At 39.4% G+C, this 20307-nt stretch overlaps 1 protein-coding gene across 2 annotated transcripts in view; it reads left to right on the top strand.

Annotated features, from left to right (window-relative positions):
• The window catches only part of Ankrd31 (ankyrin repeat domain 31), a 161506-nt gene that overhangs the window by 110842 nt on the left and 30357 nt on the right, over nucleotides 1-20307 (top strand). For both annotated transcript variants that reach the window (XM_030247341.1, NM_001370928.1), the window contains 5 exons: nucleotides 7201-7363; nucleotides 10242-10357; nucleotides 13507-13594; nucleotides 14809-14905; nucleotides 19015-19993. In XM_030247341.1, coding sequence (XP_030103201.1) covers nucleotides 7201-7363; nucleotides 10242-10357; nucleotides 13507-13594; nucleotides 14809-14905; nucleotides 19015-19993 — 1443 coding nt within the window. The remainder of the gene's footprint in view (nucleotides 1-7200; nucleotides 7364-10241; nucleotides 10358-13506; nucleotides 13595-14808; nucleotides 14906-19014; nucleotides 19994-20307) is intronic.

Here is a 20307-nt window from a genome sequence, read left to right on the forward strand (position 1 = left end):
ATCTTTGATATCTTATGATCATAACTACTAGAATATGTATTTCTATAGAGAAAATTTTAGGTTGGCTATTAGGTTGGTAGGTTAATTTCCCTGAGATGCTCATGCAAATAGAGCTTCATTAACTACAGTGGATTGGTAACTTGCAGTATAAATGTACTAAAATGTAGTCCAGAGGCAAGGCTTACCATCTTCTTTACTCTGTCCCCCTGCTGGTTGGGCTGTACAGTAGGGCTGTATCAGTGATTCCACATTTTCATACAAATGACTCAATCTGCACTGTGTACACCTGTGCTGTCCAGTACAAAAGCTAGGAACCACATTTTGCTATTTGAATTTGAATTAATTTAATAAAGAATTATGTTGGTCTTGCCCAACACCCGCAAGGGCCCACACGGGACTCCCCACGGGACCCTAAGACCTCTGGTGAGTGGACCACAGTGCCTGCCCCAATCCAATCGCGCGGAACTTGAGACTGCGGTACATAGGGAAGCAGGCTACCCGGGCCTGATCTGGGGCACAAGTCCCTTCCGCTCGACTCGAGACTCGAGCCCCGGGCTACCTTGCCAGCAGAGTCTTGCCCAACACCCGCAAGGGTCCACACGGGACTCCCCACGGGACCCTAAGACCTCTGGTGAGTGGATCACAGTGCCTGCCCCAATCCAATCGCGCGGAACTTGAGACTGCGGTACATAGGGAAGCAGGCTACCCGGGCCTGATCTGGGGCACAAGTCCCTTCCGCTCGACTCGAGACTCGAGCCCCGGGCTACCTTGACAGCAGAGTCTTGCCCAACACCCGCAAGGGCCCACACGGGACTCCCCACGGGACCCTAAGACCTCTGGTGAGTGGAACACAGCGCCTACCCCAATCCAATCGCGTGGAACTTGAGACTGCGGTACATAGGGAAGCAGGCTACCCGGGCTTGATCTGGGGCACAAACCCCTTCCACTCCACTCGAGCCCCGGCTACCTTGCCAGCTGAGTCGCCTGACACCCGCAAGGGCCCACACAGGATTCCACACGTGATCCTAAGACCTCTAGTGAGTGGAACACAACTTCTGCCAGGAGTCTGGTTCGAACACCAGATATCTGGGTACCTGCCTTGCAAGAAGAGAGCTTGCCTGCAGAGAATACTCTGCCCACTGAAACTAAGGAGAGTGCTACCCTCCAGGTCTGCTCATAGAGGCTAACAGAGTCACCTGAAGAACAAGCTCTTAACAGTGACAACTAAAACAGCTAGCTTCAGAGATTACCAGATGGCGAAAGGCAAACGTAAGAATCCTACTAACAGAAATCAAGACCACTCACCATCATCAGAACGCAGCACTCCCACCCCACCTAGTCCTGGGCACCCCAACACAACCGAAAATCTAGACCCAGATTTAAAAACATTTCTCATGATGATGATAGAGGACATCAAGAAGGACTTTCATAAGTCACTTAAAGATTTACAGGAGAGCACTGCTAAAGAGTTACAGGCTCTTAAAGAAAAGCAGGAAAACACAGCCAAACAGGTGATGGAAATGAACAAAACCATACTAGAACTAAAAGGGGAAGTAGACACAATAAAGAAAACCCAAAGCGAGGCAACGCTGGAGATAGAAACCCTAGGAAAGAGATCTGGAACCATAGATGCGAGCATCAGCAACAGAATACAAGAAATGGAAGAGAGAATCTCAGGTGCAGAAGGTTCCATAGAGAACATCGACACAACAGTCAAAGAAAATACAAAATGCAAAAGGATCCTAACTCAAAACATCCAGGTAATCCAGGACACAATGAGAAGACCAAACCTACGGATAATAGGAATTGATGAGAATGAAGATTTTCAACTTAAAGGGCCAGCTAATATCTTCAACAAAATAATAGAAGAAAACTTCCCAAACATAAAAAAAGAGATGCCCATGATCATACAAGAAGCATACAGAACTCCAAATAGACTGGACCAGAAAAGAAATTCCTCCCGACACATAATAATCAGAACAACAAATGCACTAAATAAAGATAGAATATTAAAAGCAGTAAGGGAGAAAGGTCAAGTAACATATAAAGGAAGGCCTATCAGAATTACACCAGACTTTTCACCAGAGACTATGAAAGCCAGAAGAGCCTGGACAGATGTTATACAGACACTAAGAGAACACAAATGCCAGCCCAGGCTACTATACCCGGCCAAACTCTCAATTACCATAGATGGAGAAACCAAAGTATTCCACGACAAAACCAAGTTCACACAATATCTTTCCACGAATCCAGCCCTTCAAAGGATAATAACAGAAAAGAAGCAATACAAGGACGGAAATCACGCCCTAGAACAACCAAGAAAGTAATCATTCAACAAACCAAAAAGAAGACAGCCACAAGAACAGAATGCCAACTCTAACAACAAAAATAAAAGGGAGCAACAATTACTTTTCCTTAATATCTCTTAATATCAATGGACTCAATTCCCCAATAAAAAGACATAGACTAACAGACTGGCTACACAAACAGGACCCAACATTCTGCTGCTTACAGGAAACCCATCTCAGGGAAAAAGACAGACACTACCTCAGAGTGAAAGGCTGGAAAACAATTTTCCAAGCAAATGGACTGAGGAAACAAGCTGGAGTAGCCATTTTAATATCGGATAAAATCGACTTCCAACCCAAAGTTATCAAAAAAGACAAGGAGGGACACTTCATACTCATCAAAGGTAAAATCCTCCAAGAGGAACTCTCAATTCTGAATATCTACGCACCAAATGCCAGGGCAGCCACATTCATTAGAGACACTTTAGTAAAGCTCAAAGCATACATTGCACCTTACACAATAATAGTGGGAGACTTCAACACACCACTTTCTTCAAAGGACAGATCGTGGAAACAGAAACTAAACAGGGACACAGTGAAACTAACAGAAGTTATGAAACAAATGGACCTGACAGATATCTACAGAACATTTTATCCTAAAACAAAAGGATATACCTTCTTCTCAGCACCTCACGGGACCTTCTCCAAAATTGACCATATAATTGGTCACAAAACAGGCCTCAATAGATACAAAAATATTGAAATTGTCCCATGTATCCTATCAGACCACCATGGCCTAAGACTGATCTTCAATAACAACATAAATAATGGAAAGCCAACATTCACGTGGAAACTGAATAACACTCTTCTCAATGATACCTTGGTCAAGGAAGGAATAAAGAAAGAAATTAAAGACTTTTTAGAGTTTAATGAAAATGAAGCCACAACGTACCCAAACCTATGGGACACAATGAAAGCATTTCTAAGAGGGAAACTCATAGCGCTGAGTGCCTCCAAGAAGAAACGGGAGACAGCACATACTAGCAGCTTGACAACACATCTAAAAGCCCTAGAAAAAAAGGAAGCAAATTCACCCAAGAGGAGTAGACGGCAGGAAATAATCAAACTCAGGGGTGAAATCAACCAAGTGGAAACAAGAAGAACTATTCAAAGAATTAACCAAACGAGGAGTTGGTTCTTTGAGAAAATCAACAAGATAGATAAACCCTTAGCTAGACTCACTAAAGGGCACAGGGACAAAATCCTAATTAACAAAATCAGAAATGAAAAGGGAGACATAACAACAGATCCTGAAGAAATCCAAAACACCATCAGATCCTTCTACAAAAGGCTATACTCAACAAAACTGGAAAACCTGGACGAAATGGACAAATTTCTGGACAGATACCAGGTACCAAAGTTGAATCAGGATCAAGTTGACCATCTAAACAGTCCCATATCACCTAAAGAAATAGAAGCAGTTATTAATAGTCTCCCAACCAAAAAAAGCCCAGGACCAGATGGGTTTAGTGCAGAGTTCTATCAGACCTTCAAAGAAGATCTAATTCCAATTCTGCACAAACTATTTCACAAAATAGAAGTAAAAGGTACTCTACCCAACTCATTTTATGAAGCCACTATTACTCTGATACCTAAACCACAGAAAGATCCAACAAAGATAGAGAACTTCAGACCAATTTCTCTTATGAATATCGATGCAAAAATCCTCAATAAAATTCTCGCTAACCGAATCCAAGAACACATTAAAGCAATCATCCATCCTGACCAAGTAGGTTTTATTCCAGGGATGCAGGGATGGTTTAATATACGAAAATCCATCAATGTAATCCATTATATAAACAAACTCAAAGACAAAAACCACATGATCATCTCGTTAGATGCAGAAAAAGCATTTGACAAGATCCAACACCCATTCATGATAAAAGTTTTGGAAAGATCAGGAATTCAAGGCCCATACCTAAACATGATAAAAGCAATCTACAGCAAACCAGTAGCCAACATCAAAGTAAATGGAGAGAAGCTGGAAGCAATCCCACTAAAATCAGGGACTAGACAAGGCTGCCCACTTTCTCCCTACCTTTTCAACATAGTACTTGAAGTATTAGCCAGAGCAATTCGACAACAAAAGGAGATCAAGGGGATACAAATTGGAAAAGAGGAAGTCAAAATATCACTTTTTGCAGATGATATGATAGTATATATAAGTGACCCTAAAAATTCTACCAGAGAACTCCTAAACCTGATAAACAGCTTCGGTGAAGTAGCTGGATATAAAATAAACTCAAACAAGTCAATGGCCTTTCTCTATACAAAGAATAAACAGGCTGAGAAAGAAATTAGGGAAACAACACCCTTCTCAATAGTCACAAATAATATAAAATATCTTGGCGTGACTCTAACTAAGGAGGTGAAAGATCTGTATGATAAAAACTTCAAATCTCTGAAGAAAGAAATTAAAGAAGATCTCAGAAGATGGAAAGATCTCCCATGCTCATGGATTGGCAGGATCAACATTGTAAAAATGGCTATCTTGCCAAAAGCAATCTACAGATTCAATGCAATCCCCATCAAAATTCCAACTCAATTCTTCAACGAATTGGAAGGAGCAATTTGCAAATTTGTCTGGAATAACAAAAAACCTAGGATAGCAAAAAGTCTTCTCAAGGATAAAAGAACTTCTGGCGGAATCACCATGCCAGACCTAAAGCTTTACTACAGAGCAATTGTGATAAAAACTGCATGGTACTGGTATAGAGACAGACAAGTAGACCAATGGAATAGAATTGAAGATCCAGAAATGAACCCACACACCTATGGTCACTTGATCTTCGACAAGGGAGCTAAAACCATCCAGTGGAAGAAAGACAGCATTTTCAACAATTGGTGCTGGCACAACTGGTTGTTATCGTGTAGAAGAATGCGAATCGATCCATACTTATCTCCTTGTACTAAGGTCAAATCTAAGTGGATCAAGGAACTTCACATAAAACCAGAGACACTGAAACTTATAGAGGAGAAAGTGGGGAAAAGCCTTGAAGATATGGGCACAGGGGAAAAATTCCTGAACAGAACAGCAATGGCTTGTGCTGTAAGATCGAGAATTGACAAATGGGACCTAATGAAACTCCAAAGTTTCTGCAAGGCAAAAGACACCGTCAATAAGACAAAAAGACCACCAACAGATTGGGAAAGGATCTTTACCTATCCTAAATCAGATAGGGGACTAATATCCAACATATATAAAGAACTCAAGAAGGTGGACTTCAGAAAATCAAATAACCCCATTAAAAAATGGGGCTCAGAACTGAACAAAGAATTCTCACCTGAGGAATACCGAATGGCAGAGAAGCACTTGAAAAAATGTTCAACATCCTTAATCATCAGGGAAATGCAAATCAAAACAACCCTGAGATTCCACCTCACACCAGTCAGAATGGCTAAGATCAAAAATTCAGGTGACAGCAGATGCTGGCGAGGATGTGGAGAAAGAGGAACACTCCTCCATTGTTGGTGGGAGTGCAGGCTTGTACAACCACTCTGGAAATCAGTCTGGCGGTTCCTCAGAAAACTGGACATAGTACTACCGGAGGATCCAGCAATACCTCTCCTGGGCATATATCCAGAAGATGCCCCAACAGGTAAGAAGGACACATGCTCCACTATGTTCATAGCAGCCTTATTTATAATAGCCAGAAGCTGGAAAGAACCTAGATGCCCCTCAACAGAGGAATGGATACAGAAAATGTGGTACATCTACACAATGGAGTACTACTCAGCTATTTAAAAGAATGAATTTATGAAATTCCTAGCCAAATGGATGGACCTGGAGGGCATCATCCTGAGTGAGGTAACACATTCACAAAGAAACTCACACAATATGTATTCACTGATAAGTGGATATTAGCCCCAAACCTAGGATACCCAAGATATAAGATATAATTTGCTAAACACATGAAACTCAAGGAGAATGAAGACTGAAGTGTGGACACTATGCCCCTCCTTAGATTTGGGAACAAAACACCCATGGAAGGAGTTACAGAGACGGAGTTTGGAGCTGAGATGAAAGGATGGACCATGTAGAGACTGCCATAGCCAGGGATCCACCCCATAATCAGCATCCAAACGCTGACACCATGGCATACACTAGCAAGATTTTATTGAAAGGACGCAGATGTAGCTGTCTCTTGTGAGACTATGCCGGGGCCCACCAAACACAGAAGTGGATGCTCACAGTCAGCTAATGGATGGATCATAGGGCTCCCAATGGAGGAGCTAGAGAAAGTAGCCAAGGAGCTAAAGGGATCTGCAACCCTATAGGTGGAACAACATTATGAGCTAACCAGTACCCCGGAGCTCTTGACTCTAGCTGCATATATATCAAAAGATGGCCTAGTCGGCCATCACTGGAAAGAGAGGCCCATTGGACTTGCAAACTTTATATGCCCCAGTACAGGGGAATACCAGGGCCAAAAAGGGGGAGTGGGTGGGCAGGGGAGTGGGGGTGGGTGGATATGGGGGACTTTTGGTATAGCATTGGAAATGTAAATGAGTTAAATACCTAATAAAAAATGGAAAAAAAAAAAGAATTATGTTACTCATTTTCACTGTGTTTTAGATACTCAGCAAGGGCACATGGTTTGCAGCTACTTTTTGGGAACAACTGGTACAGAAATAATTCTGGGTAGAAGTGACTAGAAGTGGTATTACCTGTGCCACTCTTTACCAGGGAAGCAGTGTACTAAGGGCCAGCCAAGCTCAATCAAAGTTACTGCTACCATATCAAATTTACCCAAAATGTTTCTTGTCCATACTTGAAGATATGTGCTTAGTGGTGATATCTTAAGATGAAAGCAGATATATGTAAATATAACTTTTAAAAATTACCTTTCAGGCAGCTGAGATACTCTTAGAACATGGAGCAAACCCTAATCAAAAAGATCAGAAACAGAGGACTGCTTTAGATGAAGCAGATGATGAAAAAATGAAAGAACTACTAAAATCCTATGGTGCTATTGAGTCGACAAATGGAGAGAAGAGGAACTCCACAGATCTAGGTATGCATGTCAATATTGCTTTCTTTTTTATACAGGTATATGTCTCTGCTTAGCAAAGTAAAATCTTTGCGTATATAATATAGTGTTATTTCCTAACTGGGGTGGAGGGTTCCCTCTGTTCCTTAAACTCTCAAAAATGCATTATTTTTAGAAATTAGTATTCTACAATTTGATTTAGAGGCTAAAGCAATGGCTCAGCAGTTAGACGTACAAGCTGTTGTTCCAGAGGACCCACGTTTCGTCCCAGCACTCACACAGTGGCTCATGGTGATCTGTAACTCCAGCTCCAGGGTCCCTGCTGCTCTGCTGGCCTCTGCAGGCACTGCAAGTACTGCACAGTGACAGATATGGAGGCAAAACACCTATATGCTTAAAATAAAAATAAATCTCTAAATATAATAAAATGTATAGATCATGTATTAATATTAGTTTTTCCTTTACCACCTTCCTTTTTAACTTTTTAGTACAAAGGATGCTATTTTGATAAAATTGTCATATATTTTATCTAGCATTTTTAAGAATCTTATTTTATATAGATAGAAATTTCCTGGACTGGTGAGATGGCTCAGTGGTTAAGAACACTGATTGCTCTTCCAAAGGTCCTGAGTTCAAAACCCAGCAACCACATGGTGGCTCAAAACCACCCATAATGAGATCTGATGCTTTCTTCTGGCGTGTCTGAAGACAGCTTTAGTGTACTTACATATAATAATAAATCTTTAAAAAAAAAAGAAAGAAAAAAATTTCCCTGAGGGGCAATGCAGTCAGGCACTTACCTAATGCCTGAATGTTTTAGTGCTTTTGAAAGTCTAGTCTCTGGGTCCATGAACTCTGCTGTGGCCTGCTGAATGTTCCATCTATTGTTACTGGTCTTATAGAACCCACCTGTTTGGATGGTTATGGGACCTTCTGAAGTTATGTACTTCTGTATTCTTACATTTTGTTATTCGGGAAGACACCAACTGGCCATTGGACACAGCCTAAGAACACAGAACCCTGAAGAGCACCAGTTGTTCATTTTAGGGTTGCTTGGCTGACCAGAAGCTGCAGTGTATAGCTTGTACACCAAGGGAGGGGGTTGGCACATACTGATTGCTAGGGGAGGCTCCCAAATCTACATAGGTTTCTATAAAATGTTTAGCACTCTTGAATCATCTTAAAGCTAAAAAATGCAAACCAAAAGGAGTACCTGTCTGTGTGGATATAAGTGATACCCTAACTATACTATATTGTCTAACAAAGGACAATGAGCAGCTGTTAACATCGTTATTGCCCAGAGGGTATAAAGTAGTGGTATTCAATTCTGGGAAAAATTGGAGATGGAGAAGCTGTATATGGATGTTGAGGATTGAAAGGTATATAGGACCTGTGTCGGGGGAAGAGGAAGTCAGTGAGGAACTCTGTGGATACAAGGAAAGTTTGAGCAAGTTGTGAGCGCTAGTGACACAGGAAGGGTGAGCTTGATGTGTGCTATGTGAGCAACAAAGAGAACGGGGCAGCAGAGTATTTCAATGAAAGGCAGATTTATCTTTTGTCAAATCTTACACATTTGAAATTATTCCTTCCATAGATATGTTTTTCTCTTCCACAATTACCATGAACCTAGAGTTCATAAGTGTAGTGTTAGGGATCGAGCCCAGGGATTGTGCATGTGTGTGTTAGGAAAACCTCTGTTGCTAAGCTATGATACCAAGCCTGGATGGTACTACTGGATTGGAGTTACTGAGGTGAAAATACACCATCTGCTAATCAAACAGTAATCGCTCTACCTTGGTTTTGAGATAGAGACATAATTGAAACCAAGCTGCTGATTTATTTCTGGGCAGGAAAAGGGTGACATTATATTGAAGTCCTTGCAGCTAAGAGTTCATTCTCTTAAAATGTATAATGAATGAGCCTGAAGTTATTAATTAGATTCATAGTAAGAAGAATATTTCAAGAAAATGTATAGCTAGGCAAAAACTTATCAAATAATTTTGAAATAGTTTCCACTTTATAAAGTGTTAAAAGAGAGTTGTTCTTTTCCTTGGCCTCATGAGTGAACCTTGACTCAGAAGACCCTCAGGAACGCTTCTGCTCTTGCTGTGGAGAACAGAGGAATGCGAGCAGATATGTTCTAGCTTACCGTGCTTATCACCAGCTGTTGATTTTCAAGGGTAGATGAATTTCACTGTGACTGATTAAAACCAAAATTACTCATTGTGTAACTATTAGTGATCTAGGTCACATGCAGATCAAGGTCAGGACTGCTAAAACTCTTTTTTTTCTTGGAGCCCCATTGAGCATTTTCTCCCTTTCTGCAGCCATACCTGAAGACTCAGCTCACATGATTTAACTGAGCTTAGCACACTAGGGAATCTTAGCATTTGGACATATTGGGACTACTATGTCTACTGATTCTTGAATGTATATTTAGTTGGGTGCCCAGAGGGATGAGGAACATAGAACAAATGATAATATGGGCAAAAGGAACTCATAATAGGAAGAAAAAAAAACAAGACTATTACAGAGTAGTGAATCATAGTTGTTATGAGCAAGCATGCTCTTGGATTTAGATAACATCTAGTTTCAGAATTAACTGTGTGCCACATTTCCTGAATCCTGACATTTCAGTTCTTCTAATAAAATTTGTAGTAAACTACCTATTTCAAGGGGTTCTTATGATTATTTTAATAATAAATAAGATGATACACCAGCAAATAATCTAGTATGTGATAAGTGCTCATAAAATGTTGTCATAGTTAATAAAAATGAGAAGCTACCTAGAAAAAACAGTAACTGTAATCTTGTTCTTTTCATCCTTTTCAGTTCAGACTGATAAAAGATTATTTTGAACATTCTTATTTTCTAACTTTAGTTTTCTAACTTATTTTTTAAGTAAAAATTCCTACTGTTCAGCCAAAAAGATATAAGCAGTTTATCTGTGACAATGACAAAGCAATTGGTTCTCCTGTCCCTTCACATAAAGCGAAGAAGAGTGAGAGCCTTCCTGTGGTAAGTGACATGGAAGTCCATTCATGCTTCAGCCTGGAGAATGCCATCCCTTTAAATCGCCAGCCATTGGATATGGACATGGATTGAACATGCGTTTTCGTAACAGTGTCAGTTGAACAGAATGAGTCAAGAGATACGCTGTGTGATTGACTCTCAGTTGTTCTCACTGACCAAAGAAGGACACACTAGCCTCTGTCCTTTCTCCCTGCTTGAGCCTTTGAACACTTTTCCCAAAGTCTCTGTTGTGTCTTCATTCACATTTGAGGATATGTAGTTCATAGAAGACTCTAGAGCCCACACAGAGAACAGCAATGTTACAGGCTTAACTGCCTTGAGTCTCACATATGATGTTAGAATTTGTGGTGAACCTTGTTGTGGGAACTATTAAAAATGAAACAGCAACTTCCTACACTATATCCTACTACTCTCTGCCCTGGTGGGCTGGCTGGATATGTACTGGCAGCAATGGCCGGCTTGTTCTTATCTCATCGAGACTCTCTGACTCAGAGCTCCAAAATCTCTCCACCACAGAGATTCCACTAAGTTTCCACTGGCCGGTTGTTACTACGCCAGCCCCACACTTCAAAACCCCCAGGACCTTTGTAGTACACATCAGGCAAACCCAAGCTTTGCCACCGTACCTTTCTCTCTTGAACCCAGATGAGCCACTATGTGAAGGAAAACACAACACAAACTTAGTTCAGGAACAATGGGTAACTCAATCACTAGGCGAAACAACTAAAATCCTAATCCTTTTTTTCTTTTAACAAGAATGTTGTTCCACTTTTATTTGTTTGTTTGTCGTTAGTGTAAATCCAGGAGGGGTATAGCATCACATAGCCTGTGTCTGATGGCTTTCTGCACAATTTGGAATTTGGCATGAATCGTGCTGCTGTCTCCATGGCCAAGGTTGCTTTTCTCCAGACTGCTCTTTGTTCAGTTGGCCTCCAGGCACAAGTGTTGTGTTTTGCTTTATACACATAAGCACATCTTTTGCCTGTTAAGAATTCAGTTTCATCTCAGGCATAAACACCTTTAGTTAAGAAGAACCAAGTGCTCTGTTTCTGGAGACCATTTACAGCCAACAAAAATGGCCTTGCATTATAACCTTCCAGACATATTTGCTGTTTAGAAGCCCTGGTCCAAGGAAACCGCAGTAATCTGTCCCCATAGTTTAAATGCAGGAGCTTGCCTGACCTTCAAAGATGCCAGGATGGCAGAAGGAGACATACAGTATATTTATAAAATGGTCATTACAGTATGGTCATTTAAAAGATAAATTCCAAAGTCTTATTAAATCTAAATCCTCTGGTGGTGAATCCTGGCGGGTCCACCATTGAAACCGGGAGACTCTAGTAGCTAGATCTTGTCCTCACACTATCCCCATCCAAAGGACCCTCTCTCTCTCTCCTGCTTCCTCTCTTCCCCCATCCAACCCGGAAGTCCCGCCTACTCACCCACTGATTGGCTCCTTTATTCATTAGGGGATGAAATCACCTGAGTATGTGACTCATTCCTAGTTCACAACCCCTCCCAGGAGAGAGGAATTAGCATCAAAATGCAAGCAAACTCACAGCTACCCACAACAGAACCTTACTATTGCTCAATAAATACCATTTATATAGATAGGTTGATATGATAGATATTTTCAGTTAAAAACTACTAAGTTTATTAGACACAAACTTAAGTAATGCACCATCTTCAATGTTATCTTGAATATGTCATAGTCCATTGTTGGAAGATCTACATATGAGCTAGATAGGAAAGTTGGCACAAAGTTTCACCTTTAATGAAACCTAAAGGTAGAGGTTTAGCCTGAGCACAAATTTAGACCTTCTTTTTGTTTTTGTAATCATAAGTGATTTACTATGTGAGGAGATAGGCCTTGGGGTTTTTTTTATTTGTTTTGCAGTTTCATACTTTGTAAGTTTACTATGATGCATTTAATAAATGGCAATGCAAAGATTGCTTTACTATCTCTAATTTAAAGACAGTTCTCCAAGTAAAGGCACTTGCCACCAAGCATGACACCCTGAGTTCCAGCCCTAGAATCCAGATGTAGGAGAGAACCAACTTCCAAAAATTGTCTTCTTTCTTCCAGTGTGCACACACACACCAAATGTTCCAGTGTGCACACACACCAAATGTTCCAGTGTGCACACACACCAAATGTTCCAGTGTGCACACACACACACCAAATAAATGTAAAAATGCTTCTAGGCTTTGACATATAATTAAAATGATAAATATATATTGAGAATTTATGAAAAGATAGGTAACATTAGTCTCTTCATTATCATTTATTGCATGAGAGTTACGCTCACAAGATTTTGGAAAGCATACACAAAAATAAACACAAATTCCTGCTTATAAGAATTACAGAGGTATTTTATAAAAATCATATCATTCTAAAATTACTAATTTACTGAAAGATAAGTCAGGAGGGATTATGTGTGGCAGAGGTTTATGTTTGAGATGGACATAACTCATATTATAGAACAACACTTTATACTGGTGTTGTTCTTAACACTTTACATGAATATTTCCTTTTGGCTCAGGCATAAGAGAGAAACAGCAGTCAGTAACCTGGGAAGAAGTGGAGCCAGGAGCTCCCACAGGCAGTCGGCCTCTGGAGCCCACTCCATACTTCTTAAAAGAAGGGACAGGAACTGGGAGTGCATTTCAGGCAGGAAACTTAGTAGGGGCAAGGGCACAGGAAGGTCCAATTAAACCCCTTCTTTTGCTTTTTGGGGGTGGTGTTTCATATCTCTAGAGTTGTGTGTAGGATTTTAATAATGTGCAATGATAATCATGCACTCTTAAACTGGACTTGTTGCATATGCGATCATGAAATAGTATATATTAGTTTTTTTCTCCCATCTTACAGTTTCAAATGAAGTCAGAAGTTTAAAATGTATGGTTACTCCTTCTCTTTTGTTTTTCAATAGATCCACTACATAAGGCAAGGTACATTTAAGTCTATCTTTATATATCTTCAGCATTCATTCAGTTAAAGTCACATAAGACATGAGTGCATTTTGAGAACAGGAGAGATAAGATTTTAAGCTACATATTCTTTGTATTTGTCAGACTATCAATGTGCACATCTTCTTTCTTATAATGGGATCCTTAACATTTCTATCTGGCAGCATCAGACCATCAGCGCCATTCTACAAGATATAGAAGAGAAACAAGAAAATTTATTAAAGCTTGAAATAAGAAACTCTGAAGATGAAGGTAAATATGTACTTGTTATTTCAACATTCAGAATAGCTAAAAGTGGGGAGTCTGTGTGTGCACATGCACGTGCGTGGTGTGGTGTGTGTGTGCTCAGGCAGGCATAGACCATGAAGCATGCATGGAAATAAGACATAGATCCAGGATGCTTTTATCCTCTTTCATGGTAAGCACACTATGATATAGAAGCTAATTTTCAAAATTAAAGAGGAGTTAGTTATCTTTGAAACTTTGAAGAAAAATTAAATACATGAAGGATTTAAAAAGGAGAATGATGGAACTCTTCAGTTAATCAGTGTTTTGAGGCTGATGGATAAACTCAGTCTTTTTGTAAAGACCGGAAATAAAGTTGCTTCACATCTTAATCTGAAAGATGTAAGTGTTTATTATTTTCTTTTTAGAGATCACGTTCTTTGTTCTGGAGATAATAAAACTGATATATTGATGTCATGCACCACTTACATCTGTAAATTCTGAATATCTTGTCCTGGGTTTTCATATATGGTTTCATATATGTAAATTCTGAATATCTTGTCCTGGGTTTTCACCATATATGGTTTGCTCTAGCACCATTAAAGAACACCTTGTTTTGTGAAGTTGATACACTTTTGAAAAGTAGTGTCAAAAAGTTTAACTTACAGTGGGTAACATTTTTCTCTAAGGAAAATAACTATTCAGTCATTTTAGTCAAAATAATAAGCCTTAGTTTCAGTGAGGAGCTGTGTCTCAGAAAATAAGGTGGGGAGCCTGTGAGACACCTCAGTGCTTGCTACAGGCCTGGCTGCCACATGCCTGTGTGTGTGCGCATGCATTTGTCTGCACATAGATAGACATTTGCAAACATTACACACACTCCACCACCACATACATGACAGACAGGAAGAGGAAGCTGATCATACAGATAGATGAGATGAATGAATCCCAGCTCCTAGAACTTAAATCAGTGGGATTAGCAGAATTAGAACTTAAGATGGACTGTTCTTTCTTGGTACAGTGTTCTTATCTGAGTACCTCAGGCATTTCATTAGGATGATATAATTAAATAAGCTTTGATTTAAGTATCTGGGACACATAAATTAGAAAGTGGGCAGGAATAATGAAGATTTAAGCCCCATCTCAAAAAAAAAGGACAGTAAGTCTAGCTTTACGTGAATAGATTCAGCGTTTGCCAATCTTCAATTAGCTGACCTTTTATTTTATTACTGTGTTTCTAGAACAATACATTGGAAAGATGTTAGAGATAAAAGAAGTTATGGATAATATACTTGCTCAACAGAAAACAGAAAGGGATGATCTAGCTAAAAAATACAGGTGAGTGGGGAGAGGACTTAAGTAAATTCTTATAGTGTCAGAGTTTAGATTTGGAATGTTTCCCAAAGGCCCATGTGTTAAAAGCTTGGTTTCTAGCTTTTGGCACTGTTGGAGATGCTATAAATTTTAAACTGAGGCCCAGTAGAAGTTTTCCAGTTGTTGAGAGACAAACACCACAAGAGTACAATGAAACCCCAGCCCCTCCTTCCTGTTTTTGCATCTTGACCATGAAGTAAACAGCTGTGTTTTGTCAAACACTCTTACCATGATATGTATCTCACAACATGAGTACAGAGCAGTCAGCTAGCAATGACTGAAACCTCCAAAAGCATGATCCCCAAATAACATTCAGGGATTTTTTACAGTCACTGAAAGCTGTGTGGTATTTGTAGTTTTCCAAGAATTTATTTTTTAGAATCTCTTACTAAATGTATTCTCTGGGCCCTGGATAAGAATGACAGTATGGCTTCTATGTCTGGTTCTAGCTCTGAGGGACTTCCTTACTGATTCCATAACTTGTACCAGTTTCACTCCCTACTATAGTACATATGGGTCCTCCTTTCCTGTTTTTGTTGTCATTTTTGAAGATAGTTATCCTGATAGGGTGATAGCAGATGATGTTGAACATTTTTAAAAATGTTTATTAGTCATTTCATTCCTTCTGTTGAGTATTTTCTGTTCTAACACATGGTACATCTTTTTAAACTAAGTTTTCTTCCCCTCCCCCAACCCCCATGGTTTCTCTGTGTGACCCTGACCATCCTGGAACTCACTCTGTAGACCAGACCTGCTTCTGCCTCCTGGGTGCTGGGATTAGAGGCGTGGGCCACTGTGTCCAGCTCTGGGCTGTTGCCTTGACGCTTAGTTTATTTACTTCCTTGTATATTGTAGACTGTATCCTCTGATGGATGTGTAGATGGCAAATATTCCTCTTACTCTCTGGGCTGCCTCTTTACTTCGTTTCCTTTGCTGGACAGAAGGTTTGGAATTTTATGAGCTTTCATTTGTCATTTTCTTTTTCTCTGCACTTCTGTTGAATGCTCTTCTTCCTTTGTCTTCCCGCCCCTTTGAGCTTTCATCTAACAGTCAGCTCCTGTCTTTTCTCACCACAGCAGTGTTTGTATCAGATTCACACCTAACCTCTGTAGTTATTTGGATTTTAGAACACATATTATCAAAGGCCTGGAAGATAATATCCACATGTAAGAGAAAATATACAATATTTATTTATCCTTTGGGGTCTGGGCTACTTCACTCACAATGATTTTTTTTCCTAATTCAACCCATTTACCTGCAAATTTGATTTTTGTTAACAGTTGAGTAATATTCAATTTGTAATGTACAGTACAACGTTTTCATTTTTCAGTTGATGGACATCTAGGCTCTTTCTAGTTTCTGGCTGTTATAAATAGAACAGAATTGAACATGGATAAGCAAGTGACTCTGGATGTAGACTCTTGGGGTATATGCACAAGAGTAATATAGCTGGAACATGAGGCAGATCTTGAGGTGGATCAACTTCCCACTTCTGAAAAACCACCACACTAGCTTCCATAGTGGCTGTACGAGTTTGCGCTCCCACCAGCAATGGATAAATATTCCCCTTTCTCTGTATCTTCACTAGCACATTTTATTGATCTTAGCTGTTCTAATCTGGTATAAGATGAAATCTCAAAGTAGTTTTAATTTACATTTCCCTGATGCTAAGAATGTTGGGTATTTCTTTAAGTGTTTCTCAACCATTAATGCTTCATCTTTTGAGAACTATTTATTTTCATGCCCCGTTCTAAATAATTTATTTTCATGATGTTTAGGGTTTTTTTATTTTAATGCTAACCCTTATGGGATGTATAGTTGTTTAAGATATTTTCCCATCCTATAGGCTGCTGCTTTGCCTGAATGATGGTGTCTTTTGCCTTACAGAAGATTTTCAGCTTCATGAATTATTGATCGTTGATCTCAATGCCTGTGCAAACTTATGTCCTATTCAGGAAGTTCTTTTCCTATAGCAATGAGTTCAAGTCTATTCTCCACATTCTTCTATATCAGATTTAGGGTACCTGGTTTTATGCTGAGGTCCTTGAGGTATCTGGATTTGAGTTTCAGGCCACTGGATAGATAATGGATCTATTTTTTTCTCTCTCTCTTCTACATGCAGCCATCCAGTTTGACAGTACCATTTGCTGAAAATGATTCTTTTTTTCAGCATTTTTGTCTTCTTGGTTAAAATCAGGTGTCCATGAGTGTGTAGACTTACATCTGAATCTTTAGTTCAAATCTGTTGACAAAGTATCTGATTTTGTGCAAAGGTCATGTTCTTTTGTCATTATAGCTTTGTAGTATAACTTGAAATTTGGGATGGTGATAATACTAGCACTTCTTTTATTATTCAGGACTATTTCAGTTATCCTAGGTTTTCTATGTTTCCATATGGAGTTGATTTTTTTTAAATTTCTGTGAAGAATTATATTGAAATTTTGATGGGGATCTCACTGAACCTGTAAAATATGGTAGGATAGCCATTTTTACAATATAAATCATACCAATCTATGAGCATGGGAAATCTTTGAATCTTTTAGTGTCTTATTCAGTGTCTTAAAGTTTTTGTCATACAAGTCTTTCACTTGCTGGTTAGAGATTCCCTAAGACTTTTTTTCTGTAGGCTAATGTGCAAAGTGCTGTTTCTCTGATTTCTTTCTGAGACTGTTTGTCATTTGTATATAGGAAGGCTAGTGATTTGTGTGTTAACATTGTATCCTGCTACTTAACTAAAATTATTAGCTGTAGAAGTTTTCTGGTGGAGTTTTTAGGGTCTTTTAGTGACATTTGCAAATAAAGATACTTGGACTTCTTCCTTGCCTACACCTAATCCTCTTGATCTCCTTTAGTTGTCTTACTACTCTAGTTAAAACTTCAAGAACTATATTACCTAGGTATGGAGAGAGTGGACATCCTTGTCTTGTCCCTGATTTTAGTGGAAATGCTTTGACCACTGGTATGTCCTTGAGACCATTTTATGTAAAGTTGAAGCTGCGTTCTCTAATACTAAGATGCTATTTGTTCTCATTCACTTCTGAGTAGTCAATAGAATTTTCCCAAAGGTCTATCCTTCTTTAGAATTTTTCTGTTTTAAATCTAAAATAATAAATAGTGGTAGATACAGCCTGTACAAACAAAAACTGTTTGGGTTACTCATATATATATGTATAGGTCCTAAGGTCAAAAAGTTTCAGAGCCATTGAAGCCATGGTCAGTGTGAGACTTGTATATAACCAAAAGACAAATGTGGTGGTGGGATGAGTCCCTTCTCCTAGCTTAGTCTTTAAGATTCTGAGTTCTTGTATTTGAAGATTCTTGGGCTAATATTTTCTCTAGGGGATCCTTCTCAGCTTGAAAATCCTGAGGATAGATTTAGAATACAAATGAACTAACTACATTCTCAGGTCTCATTGAGAAGTATTATTATTCAAAAAAGAATCTTGTACTCTGTAGCTATGGAACCCTAGTAGAGTTTACTCCCATTTATAATTTATAATGAACCATTTCCTCTTTAAACCAGATAAACAAAGTGAAAATTTAGTAACAGTAGTACTATTCAGCTGCCAATGACTACCTGCCACACAATATACTATCAATAGCCCAAGTTCTGTTTTCATTATAGGCTCACTCAAATAATGTAATATTCTGTTTTTAACAAAGGCAACCTGGAACTGTAGAGTTGTCTCAGAGGCTAGGAGCACTTGTTGCCCTTTCAGAGGATTGGGGTTCAATTCCCAGTTCCTACATGCTGACTCACAAGCATCTATAACTCCAGTCTTGGACATCCAAAGCCTTCCTATGATCTCTGGCACCAGGCGTGAAAGTGGTGCATATAAATTATTCAGCAAAAACACTCATCTACATAAAATAGTAAAAGTGGTAAATTTAAAACTATCTTAAAATCAAACTCATCTGAAATAAATGTCAGTTTCCTTATAAAGGAAACTATATCTCAAATACAGATTTTATTATACTTAAAGCTGATGCGCATTAAGAGAGGGAGTATCTTTTATATCCCATAGTCTATGATGAAAATCTTCTGTGTTAATATTTTTTTCTTTTTCTTATAGGGTGTCCATGGAGTCATTTAAGCATGGGGCCTTGAGAGAACAACTGGCTAACCTGGCCACGAGACAAAAGAGTCTTTTAGTTGTAGCAAAGAAACAGAAAAAGATAAGACTGAAAATTCAAAACTATAAGAATGCTACAGCAGTATCTGGTGTTGGTTTAAGAAAGCTGCCATGTAACTCAGACATCAGTAGTGACAAGAAGAGCCAGGAGCCTCCTACTATGGGAGACTCAGCACATGCCCAGCCAGGCTTACTCGCTCCTGTCAGTCTGGCTTACGGAAGCATGCAAGAAATACCATTGTCTCCTGAAATAGAGAGTGAGAGCCAGAAGATTAACATTTGTTTAAATGCAGAGGCAATAAGAAGAGAAGAATTCTCTGGAAATGACATAAATTCCAAACAAAATGTCCAGGATTGTACCTTGGGTGGGTTATTAAGATCTAAACCCACAGATGACGCTGAGAAAATTGCATCATCATCCCAACCTGCTGCTCTTACTCCTCACGCAGAAAACTCACAAGCAGAAGCTACAGTCAAAGGCTGTGGATTTGATAGTTCTGCACTAACTGGCACTATAAATATTTCAGAAGATAAAAGCATATTTTCCCCAAATGGTGCCTGTCTAGCAGCTGATCCTCACAGTCAGAAGCTTTCCCGCTGTAATCCGAAAAGAAGAAACAAGAAGACAGCTTCCCAGCAACCATCTGCGGGAGCTGCAGAGCCTCTGCCGCAGGCCCCTGCTGTCTTAGACACCTACACTGTGCATCAGACACTGCCATGTCTTAGAGACTCCGCTGCTGCTGCTTCACACACAGATAGCACTCAGAGCTCTCTTTCCTCTGCGTCTGCCCATCAACATCCTACTAAAACCGTTCCACACCGCAACACAACTCCCAGAAAGAAAGCTGTGCAGCTGAAAGACTTGATATTACGTGGAAGAATTAACCCAGGAAATAACATTCTCGAATTTAAAACACAGGTATTTTTTTTTCTCTAAAGTCTTTCAGATTTTATAAGTAGTGTTGGATAGCATAGTAGAGGCATAAAGGAAATAAGATTTGGCTGTGCTTTCTGAATGGAGGGACATACCCATTAAGAAGAAAATCCACAGTCATACCCTATTCTGAATTTGCCCTGATAGAATTTACTCATAAGCACCTTTGGTTCTCAACTACAGTCAGTCAATAATATTGTAGCAGGAAGAATTTAATAGCAAAGATAGGAAATTGTTGTTATTAGTTCCAAACTAGGTTCAAGAGCTACCAGTACAGTGCTAAGACATTCCCAGGTACA

Source organism: Mus musculus, chromosome 13 (genome assembly GCF_000001635.26).
Source record: "Mus musculus strain C57BL/6J chromosome 13, GRCm38.p6 C57BL/6J".
NCBI lineage: Eukaryota > Metazoa > Chordata > Mammalia > Rodentia > Muridae > Mus > Mus musculus.